Source organism: Silurus meridionalis, chromosome 23, assembly GCF_014805685.1.
Source record: "Silurus meridionalis isolate SWU-2019-XX chromosome 23, ASM1480568v1, whole genome shotgun sequence".
Taxonomy (NCBI): domain Eukaryota; kingdom Metazoa; phylum Chordata; class Actinopteri; order Siluriformes; family Siluridae; genus Silurus; species Silurus meridionalis.
Window position 1 is genome coordinate 15,129,672 of NC_060906.1, and position 26,694 is coordinate 15,156,365.

The 26,694-nt window shown below is 37.2% G+C and overlaps 1 protein-coding gene across 1 annotated transcript in view; it reads left to right on the forward strand.

Moving 5' to 3' along the window:
• Positions 1–26,694, forward strand: part of LOC124377281 (kelch-like protein 29) — a 168,599-nt gene that overhangs the window by 44,512 nt on the left and 97,393 nt on the right. Inside the window, exon 3 of the mRNA XM_046836696.1 lies at positions 10,712–11,010. Within this exon, the coding sequence (XP_046692652.1) occupies positions 10,738–11,010 (273 nt within the window). The 5' untranslated portion in view covers positions 10,712–10,737. The remainder of the gene's footprint in view (positions 1–10,711; positions 11,011–26,694) is intronic.

Below are 26,694 nucleotides of genomic sequence, written 5' to 3' on the forward strand. Positions count from 1 at the left end.
GTGTTCTACTGTTACCACTGTAACATCAATCACTTAACAAAAGCTCAGTTATAAAAAGGGTAGATTTGTGAATATGTTAAGCCTGGTGTACAGTATGTTCTTGATTTAAAAACATTATGCTGGTGACATTTTAAAACATGTTCATTTGACGTTTCAGTTTAATTATGCTAGAAAATACTCCTATATGCTTCTTTTTTCAAATAAAATAAATCCTTTACTAGTTACCCTTCGATTGTTATAAATAAATAAATAAATAATTAAATGCGATGGTCAGTTACCTCAAAAGTTTTAAAGGTGCTGAGATTATGAGATTGCATGCGTGACATTCTTAATAATTGTTTATTAATTAATTTATTATACTTTATTTTATTTATGTCCTTAATTTGCTTTTGAATGATATGGTGAATTGTTTTTGCCTTTAAATGGTAAGAATTTGAGGTGGTGTAAAATTATTGAATGTGCTTAAGGTCAAAAAGAGATTAATGGCAGTTTAGGCATACAGTATACGGTGCCTTCTCTAAGTTCATGACCAGTGATCAAGATAAGTTTCCAATAAACACACTCGATGTCCTTGCATCCTGTAAGACAAACGTTCCACAAATGTTTCATTAAAACCTCTGCAGCCTCAGGAGAGCACTTTTGGAATCACCGTTTTATGAACGTCTCCCCTGACTCAGTTTTTACAGTGGATAATTTATTGGCTGCTATCAAACATGGCTAACTCCAGGCGCCGCCGAGCTTAAAGGCTGCCAGAGACCACCAGCATGTGCAAAAAAGTATCAGAGAAGAACATCTACTTTACTGTTGGTCATATTTTTTAGAAAATAGGCAGTTTTTTTGTCTACTTTTGCATCTTTGTGTTTTTAAACTGTTCTGGAACTGATGTATATGACTTTTATCTGTATATTTATTTCATAAAAGAGAAGTTTTACCCACAGGGCCTGCTGTGCAGTTTTTTTGGAAAGAAAAGGCTGGGGTTGAAAGGTCAGCACTGCATTCAAGCCCTGCTTCTTCTATTAGCATTGATTTCATATTCTGTGCCTGCGATATCTAATGGCAGGGCATACTTCTTTTCTTTTATTCATGAACACACAGAATGCCTCCTAGACATCAGTTATCCTGTCCAAAACAAAACACTATAGGTTGGTATTCTTTGAGTTCAAAGACAGACCTTTATAAAGCCTTAGCAATATACTGAGCTTTACACCGATCAGTCATAACATTAAAACCACCTGCCTAATATCGTGTAGGTCCCCCTGGTGCTACCACTGGCTCTAACTCATCAAAGCATGGACTCCATGAGACCTCTGATGGCATGTTGTTGTATCTGTCTTCAAGAAAAGATCCTTTAAATTCCTGTAAGTTGAGATGGAGCTTCTGTAGATTGAAATTGTTTCTCCAGCACATCCCATGGACTCTTTTGAGATCTGGGGAATTTGGAGACCAATTCAACACCTTGAACCCTTTGTCATGTTCCTCAAACTACTCCTGGACACATTTTTGCAATATAGCAGGGCACATTATCCTGCTGAAAGAGGCCAGTTCCTTTAGGGAATGCTTTTTACATGAAGCGGTATATACATGGTCTGCAGCATTGTTTAGGTAGTTGGTATGTGTCAAAGTAACATTCACATGAAACCAGGACCAAATTTTGCCAACTGTCTCCCTCTGATGCTAACAGACCCGTTGAAGATGCTTTTGGCAGTAAACAGGTCAGCATGGACCTCTGACTCTGCTATGTAAACTCAAATGCAAAAAGCTGAAATTCACTGTGTTCTGACACCTTTGGTTTATAACACTATTAACTTTTTGAACATTTTGTGCTACAGTAACTCTTTTGTGGCGTTGAACACTGTCTCTGGTTCACTATTATTTCTTTCTTGGACCACCTCTGGTAGCTATTAACCACTGCATACTGGGAACACATTACGAGAACTACCATTTTGGAGAGTTTCCAGTTCAATTTTAATTTGTCCCACGATGCTCAGATCATTACACTTGCCCTTTTTTTCTGCTTCCAACACATTAACTTTGAGAGCTGACTGTGTACTTGCTGCCTAATATAGCCACACCCCTTTACATGTGACATTGTAATGAGATATTCTGTGTTGCTGTGTTTTAATGTTTTGGCTGAATCTTGACTATATGCAGTATAAAATCTGGTTTTGAAGGTCTCAAGGGACCTGAATACTCTATACTGTTTTGCTGTTTGTTGTTAAATGAATGCTTTTAGTGAAAGAGCTTGGATAGGCCAGTCCCCTCCGATCTGATAGTGAGTCTCAGAAGTCATGTCAGATTTGTTGCTCTGATAGTGGGTTGCATTTTGACAAAAAGCTTCCAGACTATTAAAAGAAATGTTCCCATTAATAGGTTAAAAAGTGTAATAAAGACCCTGTTTGCAAAGATAACAGCAGCCAGAGGTCAAAAGTACTTCACAAGGTAGGCAGGAGCTTTATCTGCACTTGTAAAGCAGCCAAGTTCCTGTCAAATGTGTGACCATCTGAGAGGGCACAACAGAGTGAAGGCTTCACATAAAGAATCTTTTTGGATTACTTATAAATCCTTCACTCCTATCAAATCATTGTGAACAAGGTAGTCCTATCTCAACATTAAAGTGAGTTATATAAGGGACAGCGTTTGCTTCTTGATGGCCTATAAAAGGTTATACAGGAGGCCTTGCTGAGGTTGTAGACCTCTGAAATGGGATTTCTGCTCCCTGCTTGATTGTTTCTCCCTTTTTTACGAAGAGAAAAGCTTGCTCACGGCTTTGATGCATTGGAGCTGGATGTGATTTGACACATGATTGAAGTGGACCGTAGGCCGTCACTATGGCCAGGGCATGATTTAGAGCTTTTAGCAGGTTACACACGTGCCACGTAATAGTCTGCTTGCTGGCCTGCTCTTTTTTTCTGCTTCTATTAAGATGAACGTTTGTCAAAGACTGAACCCCAGTCGGTTCATTGTATAAAAAAATACCATTTTTCATTTTTTCCGAGGAGAAGGTGCAGGGTATTTGTAGCTCTGCATGCCTCATTTAACTCTGTCTCTCTTTGCTTAATTGAGCGTCTTGTCTGCAAGTCATCTTTGGCTTATTTGTACTCCATCGATTTTGGCCTGATGCAGTATCTATCTTAACTTACTGTACTTAATTTATTTTACTTTTCTTTACTGAGAACCTGTGTATGTGTGTCTGTGTGTGCGTGTGCAGAGTATAGAATAGGTGCACAGCTGGAGGCCGTATGTCAAACCCCTCATCTATGTTTCAGTTCATTTTTGCATAGCTTTGTACAGCGACTGCACTCACTTCATTAAATCAACAAAAAAGCTAGAAGGAAAATGAAAACATGTTATATTGATTCATACATATACATATGGTGGCAAAAATTTATTCAGTTGGAGTTTTTTGTACATTTGTACATTGTACATAAAAGCTTCTATTATCTTCTTTTTATGTTATAATTAAGTGGCTCCTTATTTTTTTGTGCATTGACTCTGTCAACTGCTTAATTTAAATGTTGTATTACAGATGACAATGTTACAGTGTTATGAGACTATTAGAGGTGGACAATGCAGATGCCTGGAACAAGCATATTTTGTTTTGTTTGATAGACAAGTCTATTCAACAACCAGAAAATGAACAAAACTTTGTTCCATATTGATGTCTGCATAATAGCTGTCATTTGGTTGCTGTTTTTTAAGCATAAAAATAGATGCTGGTGTGACACACCATTTATTAACTATCACAATCTTCGAAATTCAGATTTCTGAATTTGACTGATGGTATGATGATTTTTACAAACTGGAGAAATACCCTAAAATTATATCATTTACGATTCTTCTAGACTTTTACTAATCACTATAATTAATGATCTGGATAAAGACATAAATACTTCAATACTAATATATAAAATAACACTTTGTAGCAAATCTGATCAGCAGCCAATGTTCATTTGCCTTGTTTTCATCATCATTATTATTATTTTTATAATTATCATTTATTATGTGGCTCATTTATTTTTATCAGGATCACTATATGTGCTATGCCCTGTTCAACAATCTATGTGCATAAAAATGCTACTGCTAAATTAGCTCAGATTTACAGAAATAGCTGATTAAGGTTTATTATCAAAGCTAGTACTATTCATAACATCTACCTCAAATTTTTAAATATATTAGATGTACAGTAAATACAATCTTTTAGTGCCATTTATTTCTAAATATTATGATATTAAAGCAAAACATTAAGAACAAGTTAAAGATTTCATGGCACATCGTATTATATTCAATGGCATGTTTACCCATTTGCTTTTATATGTTTTTTTTTTCTGTCATGCTCCTCTCCAAGCAGTGCTACACCAGTTTTTTTCACAGAACTTGGTGACATTTGAACTGTATGCCTCTGGAATTGACAAACACTGTTGATACATGTTTTACTGACTGAACTTGTTGGATGCTTGAAGATTGGCTTTATAAGAGGATGAAGAGAGGGTGCCTACAGTACAAATGCTCAAAAGAACTGCATTTTACCATGACACGTAACTGTAAGCATTGATTCCCAGAAAAAGGCTTATTAAAATGGAGATACTGAGCGGTGTGCCAGGTCCCAAGCTTGCATAAAAACTACCCTTTGTGCCAGGTTGTCTGTACCTGTCCCAAGCTCAAGTACCCTTCTCTAACCTCTTTTGTTCCTGAGCATCAAAGTTGCTTATCTGAACACAAATGTTTGTCTGCAAAGATAATGGAGTCATTTGATTAGGGGGCAAAATGCAGCTTGGCTTTAATCTCTTGCTTTCTTCTCCTTTTTCTGCTCAGCTCTCAGACACAAACGTAGCAACCTACACATACGCTCACATCCCTCACTCAGGCATGACATTTGACCTCCCCATGCTTGCATCTGTTCTCTAAGATCTTGTTTTAGCCTTTTTTTTCTTCCTGCATATGAATGTTGTATTGTTTCATTTTTATAACTTCTAGTGTCTGCTTTTTTGTGCAGTCGTGCCCTCTGATTTGCCCACAAGACCTCTCCAGTGATGTAATTATGTCTGTCAGGTTGATGATGTTGCCTGTTTTGTTTTAAAAAAGAAATCTTGCTTAATTAACAGTCAACTATGCATGAAGGGGTGAATTGAGGTGGGGGTATTGTAGCTTTCACCCTGCATACTTATTATAAAGATTTCTTTTCCTTTTGCATCTAAAATGCTTCAGCATAATCAGCATGCTCTAATTTCAACGCTATATATAAATATTAATAAGGCATGTCATGGCTGTCAAGCAATGTGTGAGGCCAGACATTTAGCTGTCAACAAATCATGCCATCATTCTGACTCTATGTTTTATAGACTCACACAGTTTTTTTCAGTCCATGACTCTAGATCGATCGCTCCATTTCTTTCAAATCTTCTGCACCAATACTTTTTCAGTTCTAAATCGGCTGTGTATGTTATTGGTTGTAAAAGTTTTTTAGATGTTGTTAATTTAACCAAATTGATCAACGGCAGACAGTTGTATTTTGGAAAAAATAAAAATTCAATCTACAGCCTCGGCCTGCTGTTAAAAAAACCAAAAGCCAATTGTTTATGTTTCTCCTCTATTTAATTCTGGCTTGAAGCCTGAAACATTAATGTTTCATAACTTCAACTCTATTTTCAGTCTGCCACCAGGCAGTAAAGTCGCACCATTGTTACGCATCCGCACTTCGTATTAACAGATAATTAACCGTATACAATGTGGCAGTAGCTGGCAGCGCTTATAAACCAAGCATTTTTGTGTGACTTTTTCTGCAGGACTTAACATCATCAAGAGAGAGAGTGTGTTTTAGTATCTTATATATATATATATATATATATATATATATATATATATATATATATATATATATATATATATATAACAATTTTAACTTTTGGTAATTTTAATACAAATTTTATTAGCCACGGTCATTGGTATCAGCAGGTTCATGTTTGAGTATCACTATAGTACATTATCTCATTGGCAAGGCTGTTCATCTGTACAGCCTTGGAGCGGTGATAGTAGATAAAGAGTTTAAGTGAGGTTATTTGCTTTATTTGGGTATGAAAGCAGCCTTGTCTTGCAGAAAGCAGCAAGGCCTCTGTGAGCTCCACTATCACTAATGTACTGTACTCTGCTTGAAATTCATTTGGGCACATAAAATCGAGTCATTGCTTTGCATAAAGTATTTGGATTGAACTGAACCTACAGTGCCATCAGGACTATCTCTGTTGGTGGTTATTCTTTAGTCCAGTGTCTGTTGCCTGGACATCTGAAACTATTACAGTTCGGTTGAGAAGCTCATGTTCTTTTGCCTCTGGAAGCTTTTAAAAATAGCTGATAGATTTGCAGTGTAGGTGCTACTGAGTGCCCACGCTGCAACAACACTATTCCGCCTCTTTTCTTTTATTAGCGGATCCTTCAATACAGTTTCATGTCGCTGTCTGTGGCAATTTTCTATAGCTGGACCAGTCTCTCTCATTACTTGAAATTTTCTGTTTACTCTTCCGTCAAGCAGCTGTTTCTGTATTCATTGCATGAATATATGGATGTGAACATGAGTGTGTTGGATTACATTGTTTAGAGTGTGTATCGCGAGGCTCCCGACTTTATTAGTGTATAGCTGTGGAGGACTATACTACTGATTAGATTAATGTCCTATATCATCTGACCATTTTGGGGAACTTGGATTAAAGATATTCAAGTGATATACTTAGATGATATACTGTTTGATGGTGGAATCAGATTTGTTGTGAACGCATAACAAAATTTCAGCCATAGATATTTTACTCTTGAGCCACAGGGAAATTGATATTGTTTGTACACTTTCTTTGCACTCTTATGCATGACCAACATACATGCAACAGATCAAATATTTCTTGTCTGTGGCTGTTTCAGATAACAGTGAAATAGCCTCTCTCTCTCTCTCTCTCTCTCTCTCTCTCTCTCTCTCTCTCTCTCTCTCTCTCTCTCTCTCTCTCTATATATATATATATATATATATATATATAAAAATGAATTAATAACGCATTAATTTTGACAGCCCATATATAAATATATATAAAATTGTATCATCAAAGAGCTCCTGCTGTTTGCATTGCTGCATGCAAGAGGCTTTGCATGGTTGCAAGAACTACATCAGAATCAGTGTTTTGAGCCAAATAGAAATGTCACCAGCAATATCTTTGCGAACAGATTTGAGGACATAAAGCATTGCTTTATATAGTTCTTTACAGATGTGCCCTGTCACTTGTCATGGCCTCCTGGAATAGAATGAAAAAAAGTGAAAGTGATGGCAGAAAGCAGCAGCAGCATAGAGAGAGCTGCTGTAGCTTCCTGAACATCTCAGTCCATCATTGTCTCGCTGAGCCACCCTCCACCTCAGGTCTTTGGTGACGTACTTCATCTAAAGTTCAAGTGTGTGTGTGTGTGTGTGTGTGTGTGTGTGTGTGTGTGTGTGTGTGTGTTTGCATCTGAACATTGGTTCTAATCATTTAGCTGTCGTGTCAGCACCCAGCACATAGCTGAAAACACCCACAAAGGAGTGAAGGTAGGAAAAAAACAACAAAAACAGAAGTTGAATACACTCCTTCCATTTCAACCACATTGTTAAAAAGCATTACATTATGGTAAGTGAAGTGCCAATCAATGCTTTATTGGCAGCTCCTTGCCTTCACCATTTCTGTGTTCTCTCTCTGCTTGGAAATGTAGCTGATGGTGCACTCACTGAATATTGCAACCCATGGCTTCTGTTTTGTTCTGTGAATCATATATAAAGTATATTACAAATATGTTCAGCTTGTATAAGGCTTTCCTGGTGATTTTTGATCAGTAAGTGCAGTAGATGTTTTTTACAAGGTTCATAAAGTCTTCTTTCTGCATTTTTACACAGACCAGCTAATAAATATTAACACCATCCACCTACAATTGTGTAGGTCCCTCTTGTGCCATCATGAACTCAACAAGGCCTGTAAAGGTGTGTGTGTGGGCCTTTATCACATCCCTTAAATGCTTATTTCGATTAAGATCTGGGGAGCTTGGAAGCCAAGTCAACTCCATTTCTTTTGCATTATTTAAAAAGGCCACTGTCTTTGGGGAATACATTTGCCATGAAGGGCAACAAAGTTTAGGTAGGTGATAAATAGAGTAACATTGCCTCTTTCCTTCATGCTATAGTACCTCCTGGTGCCATTCCTTCCCCAGATAAGCGATGCACCTGACCATCCACATGTTCTAAAAGAAAATGTTCATCATTCATCATATTGGGCCTTTGCTTTCCCTTTTTTCCTGATCCCAACACATCAACTTTGAGAACTAACTGCTCAGCTGATGCCTAACTTGATGTCCTACCCTTAACAGGTGAAATTGGAAGTAGATAATGATTTTTTTCTTCACCTGTCATATACTTAATTGTTATGGCTGATCTGTGCATACTGTATACTCTTTATGCACATAAAGATGCACATTTCCATAACTGAGACCGATGCGATTCACATTGCATAGCCACTGATACGATACATTAAAGATACATATGAAGCATCTACCAGTCTGATGCGATATTACAATTCACCCTTATTACGATGCATGGCCCTTTCACAAACAGTTGTAGTGCAAAAAAAGTAAAACGATTTAATTAAACTAGACATTCTTTTCCTGTTTTGTCTCCAGGAAGATGCAGCTTTGCCTCTGCCATGTTAATCTATATTCTATGTAGGGATGCAGCTATTGATTATTTTAGTAATCGAGTATTTTACCAATTATTGCATCGATTAATTAAGAAATCAAGTAATGGAATAAAAGGTACTATTTCTTTATTAAAGAGCAAAACTGAATATACAAGAGAAAATAAGTCAGGTCTTTTAAAAATAACATGTAATTTGTTTCCTTTTTAGTAAATCTTTTATTTGTATTTCTCAAATTGCATACAAGAATATCTGTAATGACTTTTTGTATTCAAATTACTTAAGGAATGGTTATTGCCTTATTGCCTTCTATGTGACTCCCAGGACACGCCCGGCTCTTCATAGTGTTGTGAGCGTCATATTAACGTTTCAGCTGAGAACACGCTTGAGAAACAGTTTAGCGAGGAAAAATCAATCTACATGCAAAATATTGGTCAGAAATTATTGGTCACTTTGTAAATAATAAAAGTACAGCACATCTATTAATAGTATAATTACTAATTAGTATATAAATAAACATACTAATTAGTATATAAATAAATCAGTTTCCAGATGCAAATATGTTAAAAACGATGCATCGTGATACAACTTGTATCCGATGCACACTTTTTAAAATCGATGGATCACATCGTTAACTCGGTGAATCTTATATCTCTACTATACTGTATATATGCAAAGGAAAGCCATTTGGAACCCTATGAACAATAGCGTCTGCATTAACTGAGCAAAAACCACCACAAATTAATCTGACGAATGCAGTAGCACTCATGAATAATCAATAAGTTTTGTAGTAAGAAATGTAATTGTTAAGAGGAATAAGAGGGAAAATACAGCATTGCTGATGGAAGCCTTTTTGCTGTCCACTTAATGAAAACGGCCCTTTTCTTTCCATGCAGAAATTCACCTATTTTCCTTTTTTTGATCATTTAGAATGATGTGTTAGTAAAGATGATTTTCTAGTTTCCTGGTAATAATGCATTCATTTTGAGCAAAAAAGGCTTTCCATTATATTTTTAAACTTCCAAACCTTTCTTGTTTGTTTAAAAATTACATATGGTTTCTTATCTATTCCTGCACATTTATGTCATTGGAGAATAGACATAACACCACACAATAACACCACAGCAGCTTATTTTATATTTTTTTTTGTACAATATAATAAACATGGCTATAATACAATAAATCCAGATTTATGCTGTGTAGCACCAAAATAGCCAACACTGCCTCACTGGCTAAGTAGCCTAATCTTCCCTCACATGTACAAAGAGAGAAACTAATAAGCCAATTCCCAGCCTGGGGTCTCCAGACTTATTATGTGCAACTGCCTGTAGAGGATTGGCTGGCTAAAGAAGCCACAGCAAATAATGCAAAATTAAGTTTACCCACTCAGTAACCTAAAGAAATATAACAACCGTTTTGTTCTGATAGTGAGAGGAAGAAGTTGAGGCAGTTAGTAGTCTGCTCAGGTTGCTCCCTGTGAACTAATCAGCAGTTTAAAGCAATAAAGTGAGTTGTGAAATGGGCTGTCCAGTTAATTAGGACGTTGGATGGGTTTGAGTTATGAGCTGTGGGAGCTATACGAGTAAAGTCATTAAGGAAACCTGGTATAGCTGGACGTTAACCATATGGAACAGAGCAAAACTTCCCTCGAGCAGCATGTACTGCAGTTTTCTTCTTGGTACTTGTGAGTAAATGCAAATTTTTTCACATTTAAACCGCCAGAATGGCTTTCAATATAAGTAAATGGAGCAATTGGAGTTTGTGTGTCAATCAAACAGAGCAGCAGCATCTGTCGAGCACGTTCGCATCTGGATACCCAGGAAAGCTGTCTGTCCATGTGCGGGTGTAGATGTTTCTGTGCACTAAAATTTTCTCTGCGAATGTGGGTTGTTTTTCAAAGAGTAAAAAAAAAAAAATGCAGGTTTGCTCTGCATTGTTTTTTGTTCTATTTATGGTTTTGTTTTCCACAGTACCTTACAGCTGATCTTTTTTTTGTCTTTGTCTGTGTCTTTCTTTCTCAGACAGTGCCAGATTGGCTCTGAAAGGAATGATGTCGCGTCACCACCACCGGTTCGAGAGGGACTACCGGGGCACGTGGGAACGTCGCGACCGGCCTGCACCCCTTCACAACGGAGTGACCAATAACGCCTGCACCCCGGTTGGCCCTACACTTGCTAATGGCAACAACCGACCAGGGCTTCTTCCTCTTCCTGTTATCCCCTCTCTTTTGCCCACTCCGGTCACAATTGCCGTGACGACGAGTAGTAACGAGCTGGGCACCAAACGTGCAGGGGCACCGGTTTCAGCTCAGACAGTAAAGGTAGGCACAGAGTCTCTTGCCTTTTTCACCCCTCTGCTCGCCTCTTTCCTGCCAAATTGTATCTCCCTTCACTTTTCTCCTCCTTTCTAATTTGGTCTGTCATTATGCAAATGAGAAATTGGGCCCAATTAAGTCCAAGCTCAGAGTTTTTCAACTCTGTTTCAGGCAACAAATATAAAGCATGTGTCTGCCATATGAGCAGAGCAGAGTGACAATCAGGAAAATTAGTTTTTTTTTTTTTTTTAAGAACACATTAGTTTGGAGCTTCACCGTTCACACAGTTTGAACACATTGTCCTTCATTTCAGTTTGAGTCTTTTATTTTGCCTAAGGGGGCATTTGTTATGCTACACAGGACATGTAACTCAGACGTGTCTCAGATAATGGCATGACTGACGTGATCTGGGTTGCTTCTCTTTTACAGAGCAGACACTGTAAATGCCACTCTACTCCTATCACTGCTAAATTATTCACTGATGATCGCACCCAGCCATGCTTGCTTCGCTTAAACCGTATTGTTCATATGTTAAACCGGGCCTTTGTTTCCTCCTCACTTTATACGAGAGGAACCGTATAGTCTGCTGTGGATCCAACACAATGGTCTCCAGAGTGATTAAGACTGAACAGGCGCCTCTGAGATAGCTATCTAAATATGGTCACTAGCCCAACTCCATCAGTGTTTGGTTTCAAGCGCTCAGTCATGTCTCCCAACTCTCATTCCTTCCAGGTTCGTCTCTGCTGAGCTCAGACAAGTGCTTTAGGGAGGAATCCTAACACACTCTGCATCCCTCGGCTTTTGTCTCCATGCTGCCCAGTATCAGCCACATTCAGTATACAGTTCTAAAGAAAGCCAGTGGGTTTTGAGTATTTAATGGATCTGTTGCTGTCAGTAACAACAGTAGGGTTTTACACTTGTGCTCCACCTTGTCGTTAAGAGCTCGGTGCGATTTAGGTATTAGAAGACAGCGTGTAGAAATGCAGCAGACTCATGACTTTATTCGATTTTTCCACCCTAATTATTGCTTTAGAAGATGCATTAGTGTCAAGACAAAAGAGATACTCAAGGGAGAGCTACTGCTCTTGTCATCTGCTATCAAAGATTTTCTGTGTTCTGTCCATAAGCTGAAAGAGGAAGCATGATTTTAACTTCCTATAAAGACCTGATAGAGCAGTCGATATACTTTCTAAAGAGAGAACTCTTTTTTCCTAATGCTGCATCGATGGGTGTTTAGCAAAGGACTATGGGATACATGGCAGTGTTTTTGTGGGTTTTATGCAAAATTTTGTCTGTTCATATTTTTATATTTTTGCAGGAATGTGAGAATAGGAATATCTGACAGTTTTGACCTTGTAGGGTCATTTGGCTGGTATGCATGAAGAAAAAATAATAAAAGTGCAAAAACCTTTTCTTTTGGTTACTGAGGTTAGCGTTCAGTTTTTAGGTATAGATATAATGTATATATATAATTATAACATTTATCATTATGTCAATGGAAGGTCCTCATAAGAATAGTAAAAAAAAAAGAGTGTATGTGTGTGAGTTAATACTCGTGTGCTGCCATGATGACTAAGGAAGCAAGAGACCACAGGAGGCCCGTCTGCTTTAGCTGTCTGTCGTGACGAACGAGTCACCTCGAAATCAACAAACAACCCGAATTTAAGCAGAATTACCGCCGCTCATTTAGTAACATCGCCTTTTCATCTGTTTTTATTTATGACACATTTATTTTCGCTCACTTGCACATAACAATAAATTCTCCAGCAGCCAGGAGGATTCATTCAGTAGTTGTTGATGTATGGTGGATGAGCATGTAGGCTGAATAGTGATTACCGTAGTCATAGTGCCTGGGAAAAGCTATTTGCACAGATTTATTTAGGTCACTGGAATTGAAATAGTATTCCTTTACCAAAGTCTTTTCTGTGATATCTGCAAATAGGTGGCTTTTACGAAAGGCTGCAATATATTTTATATGCCTGTTAACCAAAACGGAATCTGAGGCTGGCATGGATCACAGACTCACTGCAACTTGAATGAAAATGTAGTCAGGTTTCAACTGTTACGTTTTGGTCCCTCAGTAGCCTCCGATTATTATTTAACAAGAATTGAATCTTATATGGTTATAGTATAGTCTGATTAAACTAGAGGGACTGGTTAGTGGAAATATCAGGTGTTGATCTGGTACTACTATCCACACTACAGTTAAAGTCACACTCTTCATTTTGATGCTTAATATGAACATTAACTTAATCCTGACCTCTATGTACATAATTGTTTTAGCATTGTGTTTCTGCCACATGACTGGCTGATTAGATAACTGCATCAGTGTACACTGATCAGGCATAACATTATGGCATTATATCATTATGACCGGTGAAGTGAACAACACTGATTATCTCTTCATCATGGCACCTGTTAGTGGGTGGGATATATTAGGCATCAAGTGAACATCTTCTCCTCAAAGTGAAGTGTAAGGATTTCAGTGAGTTTGACTAAATTGTGATGTCTAGACGAATGGGACAGAGCAGCTCCAAAACTGCAGCTCTCGTGGGATGTTTCCAGTCTGCAGTGTTACCTCTGATATAGTTAGGTGGTCATAATGTTATGCCTCATGGCTATGGCCATGGCTAAGTTGTCACCAACTTGGTCTTTATAGACAGAGAGCCGAAGGTAAAAAAAAATAATGTATATATAAAAATGTTTAAGATTATAAAAACTGTATTTGTGTTTTTTAGAATTGACTTGCAGTAAAAAAAAACAATCTTTCTGAGAGCTGAGAGTAATCTCAGGTATGTAGGTTTCACGCATTTCCGACTGTTTGTCGTTATACTAAATTGGTGTCTCGTGACATTTTCAATGCAGTGAAATGGCTTGGCACAGTGTTTAGCGATTGAGGCTGCAAAATGAGTAGCTCTGCAACTGTTTATCCAGTAACACAATTAGCCATTTTAAATGTGGTCTGCAGGGAGAAAAAAGTCTTTATGTGATTTTCCAGAGTGCTATCCACAGCACAGGGCTGTAACTAGTTGATTAGTTGATTTTGGATTGGCTTGATTTATTGCAATGTCTAGTGCTTTAGATTCATGGCAATATCTAACATTGTGGGATGCAAGCAGTCTCATTTTCACTGCTTCTCAGGAAAACCACAGAAAGCTAGCAGCCGTTTTAGGATGTAAAAGCACGTAAAAAATCTTTTTGTCCCCCTCAGACAGTGCATTTCATTTCTTAAAACAACACAAACTCTCATTTTTATTTGTTGCTATTGTTTCGAAGACATCCCAATTTGTTTAATTCATGTTCCGTACTCATGCTTCAGTAAAAATGCCACTCCATTTAATCCGTTACAACCTGATCCCTATACAGTTAGCTGTTTCTTACTTTAAAATCCAGTCATGCAAAGCAAAATCTGCTCACTTTTTGACATGCTATTTTATAATACATGCAGATCAAGGGAAAAGGCCACCTTTTTCACAGCATCATTTGAGCTGAATAGTTTTTAATTAGCACAGCCTGAATCCAATTTCAGTGCCATACTTATGTATTTAAAAATCATTTAAGATAAAGCTGTTTTCTAATCATTAGCCAGCCTTTCAGCTTGCAACTATATTAAAGCGCCGACCCGATTCAGCTCAGAGCTGATGTTCAGATCAGGATGAGTAAACTCCTCACTCCTGATGACATCTTAGGGAAGATTATCGAGAACGAGGCAAAGAGTAATTCATATCAATAGCACCGCCAAAACCAGCTTCATCATTCAGCCATTTAAAAATGCATTGTAAACTCTAATCTGCAGCTCCAAAGATGGACGAGGAAAAAGATTGCTGAGCAGGAAGCTTCAGAAAGCCCCGAATGAAGGATCAAATCAGAGCATTTTCATCCTGTCAACATCTGCTGAGAGTTTTATAAAAAGAACCGTGTACACATTAAAAAAAATGCATACTAATCTTTGTGGCACAGTGTTCTGGATGAGATGATTAACATTTAAAAAAAGCTTAGGCTGGATGAATACTGACTGGTGAGGTTTCTCCTGTCATGAATGTCTCTGCTCTATAGTGGTAAAGATAAACTTGTATCACGCACAGCACGGTGTCGCATGAGTGGAAAACCAGCGGGACAATTCCTCTGAGAAACAAATGATTAATTCTGCTCTTTAAGAGGTTCTCTTCTAAGTAAAATGTTCACCAAATAGACTCTTTAACATATCTTTTGGTTTACTGTGAACATGGTATGTGTGCAATGTATTTATTTACTCACTTAAAGCTACAATGAGTAGGACCTTTTGTTAAGTTGAAAAAATGACTATTGATTTAACGTTCTGTATAATATAACGATAGAATGTAATTAGCGGTTGCTGTGAGTCACTCTGACAATCATGTATAGCAAGTCTGATAGGCCAAACATGACCTAACTGACATACAGGATGGGCCTGTGGAGAGGGAGAGGGAGAGAGAGAGAGAGAGAGAGAGAGAGAGAGAGAGTAATCAAATGGAAAAAGGTTTTACTATGATTCTGCATTAAGAGCAAAAAGGCATGATTTCGGACTGATTGAGGTTTTTTTTGCCACATTATGTGTTCATTAATAAACAGCGGAAGGTTTATCCCTGTTGAAGAGTTGTTGATGAGAAGTTCTTAAACTCGAAATGCCATGATATCTGGCTAATGAATACATCTTTGTGTATTTTGTGTAAAATTGTATAAAAATATATTGGAGTAAGTGAATTGAACCTCTGGCTCGCTTGTTCCTTACCCCCTCCTGTGTGTTTTGATAGTGATATAATACTGCTTGGTAGGTTGAAGAAACAAATACATGATGAAATACAGAAAGGAAAGCAAATTACACCAAGTTGTACTTTTTTTTTTCTATAGTAGATGTTCATTTGCCAGCTAGCTACATTTAGTATTTCTTTAGGTGCATAGACCATCATGGAAAGCCCTTAGATTTATAGTATATAAGCTGAGGCACTGGGCAATGTATGGGCACTACTGCTTGATCAGGAACAGTAAGTGTATATCTTATATAATATGGAAAATATATAATATTCACATATAAGCTACCGTATATCTCTTTCTGCTATCGACAACTACTCAAAGACATTTTTTCATTTGAATTAGCTATTCTAGGAATCTTCTTTTTAGGTTTGTTTTTTATTTTTGTGTGAAATGCGATCAAATTTAAAATACCCTTTTTTTCTAATATTTATGCCGACTTTGTCTTGTTGCAGTGACATTCACTTACACACATTTCTTCTCAAATGTTCCATCATGTATTTTTGTCTGTTTTGTAGTATTTTATTTTTGTATTTCATATTCATGTGTAGGCAGTACAGTGTGATGGGACATAGTTTCACACAGACGGAGTCTTCTATCAGATTGGTCATTGCTACACAGCGGATGCTTTTGTGAAGCTCAGTAAAACTATCTCCATGTTTCTCACTGCTTGCATCTCTTACACATTACTCCTATTGAATAAGAAGGGAAGTGAAATTCTGTATGCAGAGTCTTTGTGCTGTGAACATAGCCTAAAAGCTACGTGGCTGAAGGGTGATTTTAAAAAAAAGTTTTTGTTGATATGTTTTGCTTTTTCATTTGGTACATAAGAAGTCATATTAATGTACATAAAGCATACATATCTTATAACATATCTATAATACTGAGTAATCAAAATGTAAGTAGTTGGTCTATGTCAGGGGTCACCGACCTTTTTGAAACTGAGAGCTACTTCTTGAGTACCGATTAATGTGAAGGGCTACCAGTTTGATGAAATGACAAATTTGCTCAATTTACCTTTTATTATATGTTGTTATTAATGATTAATTATATCCATCTATGTGAAGACACTGATCATGGTAATGATTTCTCATAATAATTTTCAACAATGATTTAACAAAGTAGGAAACAGCTATTTTTAGAAAAGGCCCGCGGGCTACTCATGTGGTCCTTGCGGGCTATTTGTTGCCTGTGGGCACCACGTTGGAGACCCCTGTCAAAAATTGGGAAGTACTAAATACAGCATGTTACTACACCAGTAATGTTATTATTATTTTGTGTAGTGCCACTCCGAATATCTAAATATAAACACTGAAATAAAAGGCATTTTTTTTTTTTCTTTTTCTTTTTTGTCTTTTAGATCAATAAGGTGCATGAATGCCACGCAACACCAAAAAGCTTTATTTATATCTAAAAAAAAAAAAAAAAAAAGAAACATCACTAAGCAAAATGGCAGCGAAAGGCTTTGTTGCAAAGATTATGTGTTTAAGATGTTGTCTGACAGCTTGTCATCTTTTCAGGATTAGGGCAAAAAAGGGCAAATGCATTGCTTTAGCTTTTTTTGCAGCTATTACTGGCACGTCTTTGTAGAGAAAAGCGGCTGCTGATCCACCGCGACACTGGAATATGAAAGCAGGGACATGCACATGTGCAGGAGAAGTGCAATGTTAAAAAATTTATTGTAATTATAGTCGTCTCATGGGGGAACACATATGAAAGTGGCTGAACTGCGATTTTAAATTGGATTTTTGTGTTCACATTTTTGAGCTGAGAAAACAAAATCAGATCTTTGTCACATTTAGGTAGAAAAACGAGAGATGAACGGGCATTATGATGAACACGTCCCCGATTCACAAATCTCAAAATGTATTTTGGGCATTAGTCTCTGAAATGATGAGAGAAACATGAAAAGGGCCAGTTGAGGATAACCTCAGTATCAGTTACCAGCAAATACCCAAAGCTCTTATGGATTTACTGTTTCAAAAAAGGGGAAAGTAAGATTGGAACATCTGTAAAACCACATTTGTGCTGCTACAATCATAGTTCTTCAGATCTCCTGGCTTTATACATCACACAATACAGGTCTCTTGTTTTTTTAAATAGAAGTGCACTGGCTGTATCAATTGAGTCATTATCCTCTCATGTCTGCCATTTAGATTGTGCAGAGTCACATGAGCGGCCTCAGATCTTCAGATAGTCATGATCATGCAATATTAATGTGGAGAGAAATCTTACTCTAAATTCTTTTTCCCCCTGCTGACCTTAAAGCTTAATTTACTATTCATATGTTGATTATGAGTAACATGAACACTTTTCTGGTCATGGCTCAGGCTGTTTGCTGCATATCGCTCAGATCTTCCTGTTTTTTGAACATTTAGTATTTCAGCTGAGCTGGGCACTGAGCTCAGCTAGTTGTGTCGATGCCTCACAGGTCTACGATTTCTGGTTCATTGCTTAGATCCAATTTCACACATAGGTCCTTGTCTGTTTGGGTTTTCCCCGGGTTCTAATGAATGGACCGACTTTGTTTAATTGCCACTAAGTGTGAATGTGTTTGTGTGTGCTTGGCGCTTGCAATGGATTGACATCACGGGTGTAGTCCAGTTTCACACCTGGCTAAAGGCTGGATCCACTACAACTCTGAAGTAACACTGATAAGTTGAAGTGAAGACGAATTCTAATGGGAGTTGACTATACTTTTATCTGAATAAATGCTTTAATTAGCCTTGGGTATGTCTAGATGTCTTAAACAGGATCTGTTACTACACTTGCACTAACCCTGGCTGAAAATAAAAGTGTTATCGTTTCGATTTAAGATAAAATCCAGATTAGCCCATTCCCCCTTTTTGCAATATATTATTAAAATCCCTCCTGCTTCCCCATCTCGCTCAAAATAAAGCACTGTCATAAGGTTTGAACAGCTCTGACAGAATCTCATTTTCTCTTTTGATTGTCATGTCATGTCCCACTGATTAAAGATGATCCTAGCCTGCGGACTGTGTCTGTGTAATATCAGTTAATCCATCCTTCATTTGCCAGGTTAATTGTGTTGCAAAATCTTTACAGAGGTCACCTGTGTTAGGTTAGGTTTTTTGCCTGCACACTCTTGAGTTTGTTTGATTGGATCCAAAGGTTTTAAGAGCACCAAATACAGCTTGACTACTCAGCTTCCTATTGATAGCCAGGTCTTCTCCTGACACAATGAAACACTTTCAGTTTTTCTTTTTTTTTAATCCCCTTGGGTTTTAACAAGGACCAGTCAGTCCAATGTTTGCAAAGTGCTCAGTTACTCCAAGAGCTGAAATCCTTGGCAACATATCAGAAATGTGTCTTTCCTATTTAACACTGTTTAGTATCTGCTGAAGTTGAGCTGAGGTGAGAGTGAGTGCTTTTCAGTCTAACAGAAAATGAATAAGCATGAAAAGGAAAAAGGAGCGGGTTTGTGTACTTTCAGCTTCTATTATTGTGGGTTTAGGCATTAAAATGTGTATGTATATTTTCTCCATTTTGTATAACTTCGTAATTTTTTTTTTTTAGAAAAGTGCTACTTTTTTTTAGAGACCACATGAAGACAGAAAAAGTCTTGCTCTATGCTGTATAAATGTTTGTCTTTGAGGGATTTGGTGGCTTTTATTTGATAGCTTGATTCAACAGCAAAAATGGGCTTGATATATGGAATTTCTGATCTGCTGGAATTTCCGTGCCTTTTCAATTTTTGCTCATGTTTTAGCTGTTTGCTCGATAAGGGCAGTAAGTCAACCTGTAATTTATAAGGGAAATGTGTGTCATTTGTATAGTGTATTTTATTAAGCAGGGAGGATCGATTCAGAAGCGGGAACATGCGCAAAATATGTAGCAAATTTTTAATTTTTAAATGGAAGCAGAACAGGACTACTCAGACCATCTCGCACAATGCAAGAAGCATCAGTCATTGTTTTGCTTGTTCTTGTGAATTTTAATAAAACATGATGGGACTGATTTGGACAGTAGCTGTGAACACAAGGTTAAAGCCTTGGGGGAGTGCGTGGGAAGTGTATACCTTACCGCACATCCATGCAGCAATGTTGGATCTGAATATGCAAACCTCTGCACTTAATAAAGAGCACAGCACGGATTTCATCCAAAGGCTAAAAAACTGAAGGCAAGCAGATCAGTGTGGGCGACTGTTGATGCACGTCAAAGCTACTTTCAAGTGAAAAAAAAGACAGGAATCTGGGAGAATGTTCTTCGGCTACTCAGTAATACAATCCAGTAGACAAAAGCTCCTTAGTGAGACACAGAGACGCTTCTGTGGCCACAGTGACTGTGCAGAATTCAAAATGTGAAAGTGGAGGACTGTAGTTATGGCTCCAACTAGCTTTGGACTTTTGTTGGTTAAGGAGGTCTCGAGGGGAGCGAGACTGTGAGAGATTGCTATTTGCATTACATTGTACAAACAGACAAGTCTGAGGCCGGCGTAGAGTGAAGTACAAAGGCATTACCCTAAGAGTCTCAGCAGTGTAGGAAACAGAATTCTAGCCCTTGTTCCTCTCCCCTGGCTGTGTAGTGGACCTGACAATTTTTACAGCTGTAGAAATATGAGATGTGCCTTATAGGCAGCATGTATATCTGTGTATGCCTGGCTTTTTTCCTCTTTTCCCTTTCACTTTCTCTCCCCCTTTTTCTCCTTTCTCAAATTTCTTTCATCCTTGGCGGTGAGAACGGGCTCCACATCGACAGCGCTTTCACAGCTGGCGTCAGGCCGGCTGTATTCACGCCTGTGTGAAATTGGATTGCTCATCCGTTGTTTTCTGAGTGGCAGAGATGTAATACCTGATAGTGCCGAGGCTTCGCGCGGCACATCACGAACAGATCCACTAACTCTCTAGAGCCATTTGACTAATGCCTCCACTCCGCCAAGTGCAGTAGGGCAGGAGGTTAAATGAATTAGGTAAAAAGGTTGCAACCCCTGGCACAACGATAAATTTGTGTTCAGGTGTAAGACTGCGCTCTCTCAGCATGAGGTGTTGATGAAGAGGTGGGGGGCTTAAGCTAAAAGCGACCATCCATATTGTCTTGTTGGATCCAGGCCAAGAGCTATTTTCTCCTCACTGCTGGCAGTTCAGTGACCCTCATGTAAGCAGAAGTCTTATTAGCACTTTTGGATGTTGGCTCTCAGGCAACCCGCAATAAAATTATGGTTCACTGGACCATTAAATTCAGGTACACCTTTGATTTTTTAATACTGCATGCTGCAGGAAAGCGAACAAAGGGTCATTTCTTGAGCGCTTTCAGAGTTGGAGCTTTATATGAGCCCACAGGAAGACATTTAAGATTCCCGCTAGAACAGAGGTATTCAAACTGTGTAGGAGGTTCACCTTGGTATGCAAAAACTCAAAAGAATACCATCGGAACAAGCTTCTTTGCTCCCTAATGGTCTTTTTTGTTCTTTAAAAAAACAGCAGAAAAACTAATTGAATCTGGAATGATTGACAATGGTGTATGTATTTTGAACTCTTTGATATTAACTGACACCCCTGGCAGCCTCTTCCCTGAACTCAGATTAGCAAAGTTTTGGCTTGATTTCATTTTTTTGCTTAAAGTATGTGCTGACATGGCACACTGACAAGGTCAATGTAGAGTTTAATCATCTCAAATAAAATAATGCATCTAACGTAGCTATAATTAAATAAATATCTAATATAAATATACATAAATATATAATTAACGATATTCATTCAATTCATCCACACAACTATAAACAATACAATATGTAGTGCAATTCTTTTAATGACTGGAAAGATAGAAAGTATAAGTGAAAGAGTAAAAAGTTAAAGAGTAGGATGAAACTAGAATAAGAAGAATCCAATAGAAGGTACAATAAATATAGAATAAGAATTTTTCATTCAGCGCAGCATTTACATTCCAAAAGGCAGAAACAATATGATGTATTTTAAGTGCTGCTAATAAAATGGAGCTGTGCAAGATGTACTGTTTATTTGTGCATGTATTAAAAATTTTAATGTATTAAAATAAATAAATAAATAAAAACAGGTTGAGTAGGTGGGTGTTGTGTGGGTTCAATCTTTCATGCTTGCTGTTCTCCTGGTTGAAGGTCTAAAATGCCTGCAGGAAGAAGCTCTTCTTCATTTTCTCTGAGATGGTCTACAGGGAGCAGAAGCACCTCCTTGACTACAGCAGAGAGAAGAGTTTAATGGTTGTACATCAGGAATGGCAATTTTTACAGCTTTGTTCGAAAGAAATCAAGAAAAAGAAAGAAGGCTGGATATTTGGGCTAAAACATGTAAATAGGTGTTAAACAAAGTGCTAGTGCATGTAAATTAAAATCTGTGTTCAAATCAGTGAAATTTTGCAAAACATATCATTCACACAATACACATGACTAAATTCCAGTTCCACTAATCATATTTTGATGAGCCTTCAAAACTCATTTTACATTTACAAAACTTGACTGTGTGCTTTTTGAACATCTAATTCCACATGTAGTTCCCAAGTCCTGTGCACTTAGATTTCAACTTCATTTAAAATGCGTTCAAAAGTTTTGAGATCAGATCTCTATTGCAGGCCACTCAAGATCTTCCACTCCAAACCATATGTTCATAGAGCTCTGTTTGTGCACAGTGCCATTGTCATGCTGGAACAGGTTTAAGTCTCTTAGTTCACCATAGGGAAAATGTAATGCTACCATATTGTAAACACATCCTAAATAATTGTGTGTTTCCATCTTTGTGGTAACAGTTTGGGAAAGAACCAGACAATAGCAGGAAAAGTCAGGTGTCCCAATACTTTTGTCTATATCGTGTATGAGTTTGTCTTTACATGCAAAGAAAGAGAAAGATGTGGAGAGGAAAGGTTCAGATCAAAATTTTGATCATTTATTGGTCATCTTTACTGGGGTATCGATTTTAGTCCAATTTAGTAAGTTGACATGAACTAGTTACATAAGTTGTGGTGTTTAATGTGACAGTGTTATAAAATGAAAAATGTAATTCTATGTTAGTTTGAGGGCATAAAAACTTACCATATACATTCTGTAAAAAAAGACTTGGGTTAGTCTTTCACTATGTTGGAATTATAATCAAAATCAATCACATTCCTTCCTCTGCAAAAAGGGTATTGATCCTGGTCAGAGTGAATATGAAGCATATCCTCTGGAACGCTTGGCACAAGGTGGAATACACTCTGGATGGAGCTCCTGTCCACTGCAGGGAACTACAAACACACATTCACACATTCATTCACACCCAGGAGTGATTTAGAGTCAACGTTTCGACTGCTGGCATGTTTTTGGCAGGTGGAAGAAACTCCAGAACATAGAGGAAACACAGAAGGACAGAGGGAGAAAATTGCTAAATTTCACACAGGCAGTAACCCAAGCTCAGGAGTAGTGAGGCAACTACATTACCTGTCAGCTCTGTAGCTCCATGCTGATGAACAGCTGAACCATAATGAAAGACAGAGAGACGTTTTTTCCCTTCTGCAGAATATAAAAAGTCCAAAACATGAATCATTAATGTCACCTAATGTGTTTAGACATAGCTTATGTATTGCCTCATAAAAGAATAATGCAATGCTTATGAACGTGTCTGTGATGGTCCAATGTAGGCATCTCTCTAATAAAGTGCCATGGTTTATTTAATGTACTGTTTAATGTGTCAATTTGAGCTGTGTGGCTTCATGTGAGTTGTGTGAAATGATTAAAGGATATGTGTGTGTGTGTGTGTGTGTGTGTGTGTGTGTGTGTGTGTGTGTGTGCGTGCTAATAGTAGTTGGCCCTCACAGTTTTTCCACGTTCTCAGTGAATGTGGAAAACTCCTTTTCATTCCTGTACCACAAACCCAGTGATAATGTGGAAAAACCATCAAATATCTCTAGGCCCCATATTTAACACACAAAAAGCAAAACAATACTCTATACAAGAGTTTTATAGTTTGATGTTTTTATAAAGTGTCAACAGTGAAAGATAACACACACAATGACAGAGGCAATACAGATGCAAAATATTGCATAAGATTGCAGTACAATCACAAATCTAACATTGTTACATCACAGTTACCCAATTGACCTTTAATTTTTAAGTGTGTATCTGTTTGTGGTGGTAAAAGATAAATAAATGAATAAATGTATACCATATATTATTAAAATAAAGATAAAATTTTTTTATTGGTGACTTGCATATTACCAAATCTGCAAAAAGACACTAAACCTGTGAATATGAACGACTAATTGTGAATGTACATGTGTATGTTTTTGTGTCATTAAAAGAACAGCAGGAGCCTGAAACCCCGGAGCCCAAATGAACCCATGCTGAGATGTCATTTGGTTCATTGGCTGAAGAAGCGCCATCTGTCCGTTTGCTCCTTCTTGTCTTTTGTATTACATAAGGCCAGAATATATAGCAGTGACATTTAAAAAGGTCTGTGCCGAAAGACTTGACATTCAGTAGACTGGCTTCCTTAAGGTTAACTTTGTCCAAAAGCCAATAACAAATGCATGTATGCCTGCCTTCAAACATCCCTCTCCAAATACCATTACGATACTTTTTCAGCTGGAGTAGATTTCACTATGATGCTGCAATCACCAAAGATGACACACTGAAACTTTCAGTGTGAATAAAATGACTTCACACCGCTTTTGAAAACACAGTCCCACTACAAAGCACAACCATTTTTTTTTACTTCCAAAAGACCTTTAGAAAAAGCCCCAGAAAGGTAATTAATGTATAGATTAATGGGCTCGTTAATTACTTCACTCGTAAAAAAAAATTATAGTAAATCGGAAGGTGAAGGGCTGTCTGAAAACACCGCATCCATTTGGTTTAGAAATCCAAGGCACAGTGATTGAACTGCCCTCATGCTGCTGCATGGTGACTAATGCCAGGCGAAGGTGGGCTTTGGAAAGACGCTGTGCTCATTTGTCTACATTTCAAGTGGATGCTCCCACTGGCATCAGTGACGGATTGTTAAAGTGCGTTTGGAGCCAGTTTGCGGATTAGAATCAATATCCAATCGACCATGATTTCATAGCCTTTAATCTGCTTCAGTGAAAGTTAAGAGCTTTCCGCTATCTAGTGTTTCCTTGTGTTATGATCACTGAGCATGTGTTAATATGAAGGCTGTTTTTTTTTTTTTTATTATTGTTTTAAAGGCATATTTTTGCAGATTAGTATACAAAGATATACATAGGTTTTGTTGCTTGATGCTGTTACCTAGCAACATGATAATCAAGCTGGTTGGTTATGGCTAGATATAACTCTTATTTAACTTACATAACTATTGAAGGAGTAAAGCACTGTTGTCAAAAAAAATAAATAACTGTTTATATATGATATTGCTACTGACCTAAAATGAATGATCTAATGAGATCATATACCTTTGTGTAGATAGATAGATAGATAGATAGATAGATAGATAGATAGATAGATAGATAGATAGATAGATAGATAGATAGATAGATAGATAGATAGATAAGGATAAAAAAAAAAATGACATTCTAGCATAAGCACATTAATATAAACCTGACATTTGCTTTGTATCCTTTAAAGCCAACAGAATTGAGCATTCAGAAGGACTGTGTTGAAACTTGGGTTAAAATTAGTTTGTAATATTTACTTTAATATTTGTGCATAAATAGCAAAATCTATTTGAAATTATTTACAGTGTAGCACTGATATCACGTTTCAATTTAAGCTCATCAGCATGTGAGAGCACTTTGGGCCTCTTATTTGCTTTTGTTTATGAATGTTCACCTAGTCTCCATGATGATCCATTTAAAAAGTGTTCTGAATATAGCACTTACTTAATATTTATGACAGTCACAAATAAATAAATAAATAAATAAATAAAAAAAATATATATATGTATTCTTCATTTTATCTAGTTTGATCTGGGTCAGGGTTACAAGGATGTTTGTGAGCAATACAACCTGAATAAGCCACTAGCCAAACACAGTGCATAATTATGAAAGTTTATGACTAAATGTGTCGTATAAATTGAGGTGGCCTAAGAGTTTCCAACAGTAGCACATAAGATACTACCCCAAACACAGAGACACAGATATTTATATTTTCTGTATTTTCATGCAAGACATATGCAACAGTAGTGTACACTCCATTAAGTACACTCTGTGTATTCACAGTTGCAGCTGTGCTCTTCAGCAAAAGAAGCAGACCATGGTTTTGTCATGCCTTAAATGTGCTTTTCAGAAGTTCCTACTGAGCTTTTAGCTGACTGAAAAGTTCTTCAGAAGTTCACTTGTTTTGCACAAAAACTTGTTTTTTATTATGAAAAAAGTGATTCTTGGATTCTTTATGGCCATTGATCAAGCATTGACCATAATTCAAAATGAAAATCCTTCATAAATGGACAACACCACAGAAATTTACTTGATTTACAGTTTACTTCATTTTATAACTAATATTCGTATTTTATTAATACATTTCATTATTTCAACATAAAACTCCATAAAAAACAATTGACTTGAATAAAACTTGATAAACCGGGGGGCAAGATTAGAACCGTGGTAAAGTGGGGGATTACTGTAAAAATAGAAAATTATATACGGTATATATATATATATATATATATATATATATATATATATATATATATATATATATATATATATATATATACTGTATATATAAAATGAACATCCTATTCAGTAATCTCCACTCTTTTGTGTGGCTTGTGGAAATTTTGTGCTCAAATAGCCACATTTAGTAAAGTCGAGTACTGATGTAGGGTGAGGATGCCTGGGGTGCAGTCAGCGTTCATTCGGCCCAACCCATTTGAACCGATATGGTTTCATGGAGCTCCCTTTGGGCAGCATTTAGAACAGGTTTGGATCTCCTAGTTCAGGTAAAAATCCTATAGAACTGTGTGTTTCTAACTTTGTGGTAAACATCTAGGGAAGAAGCAC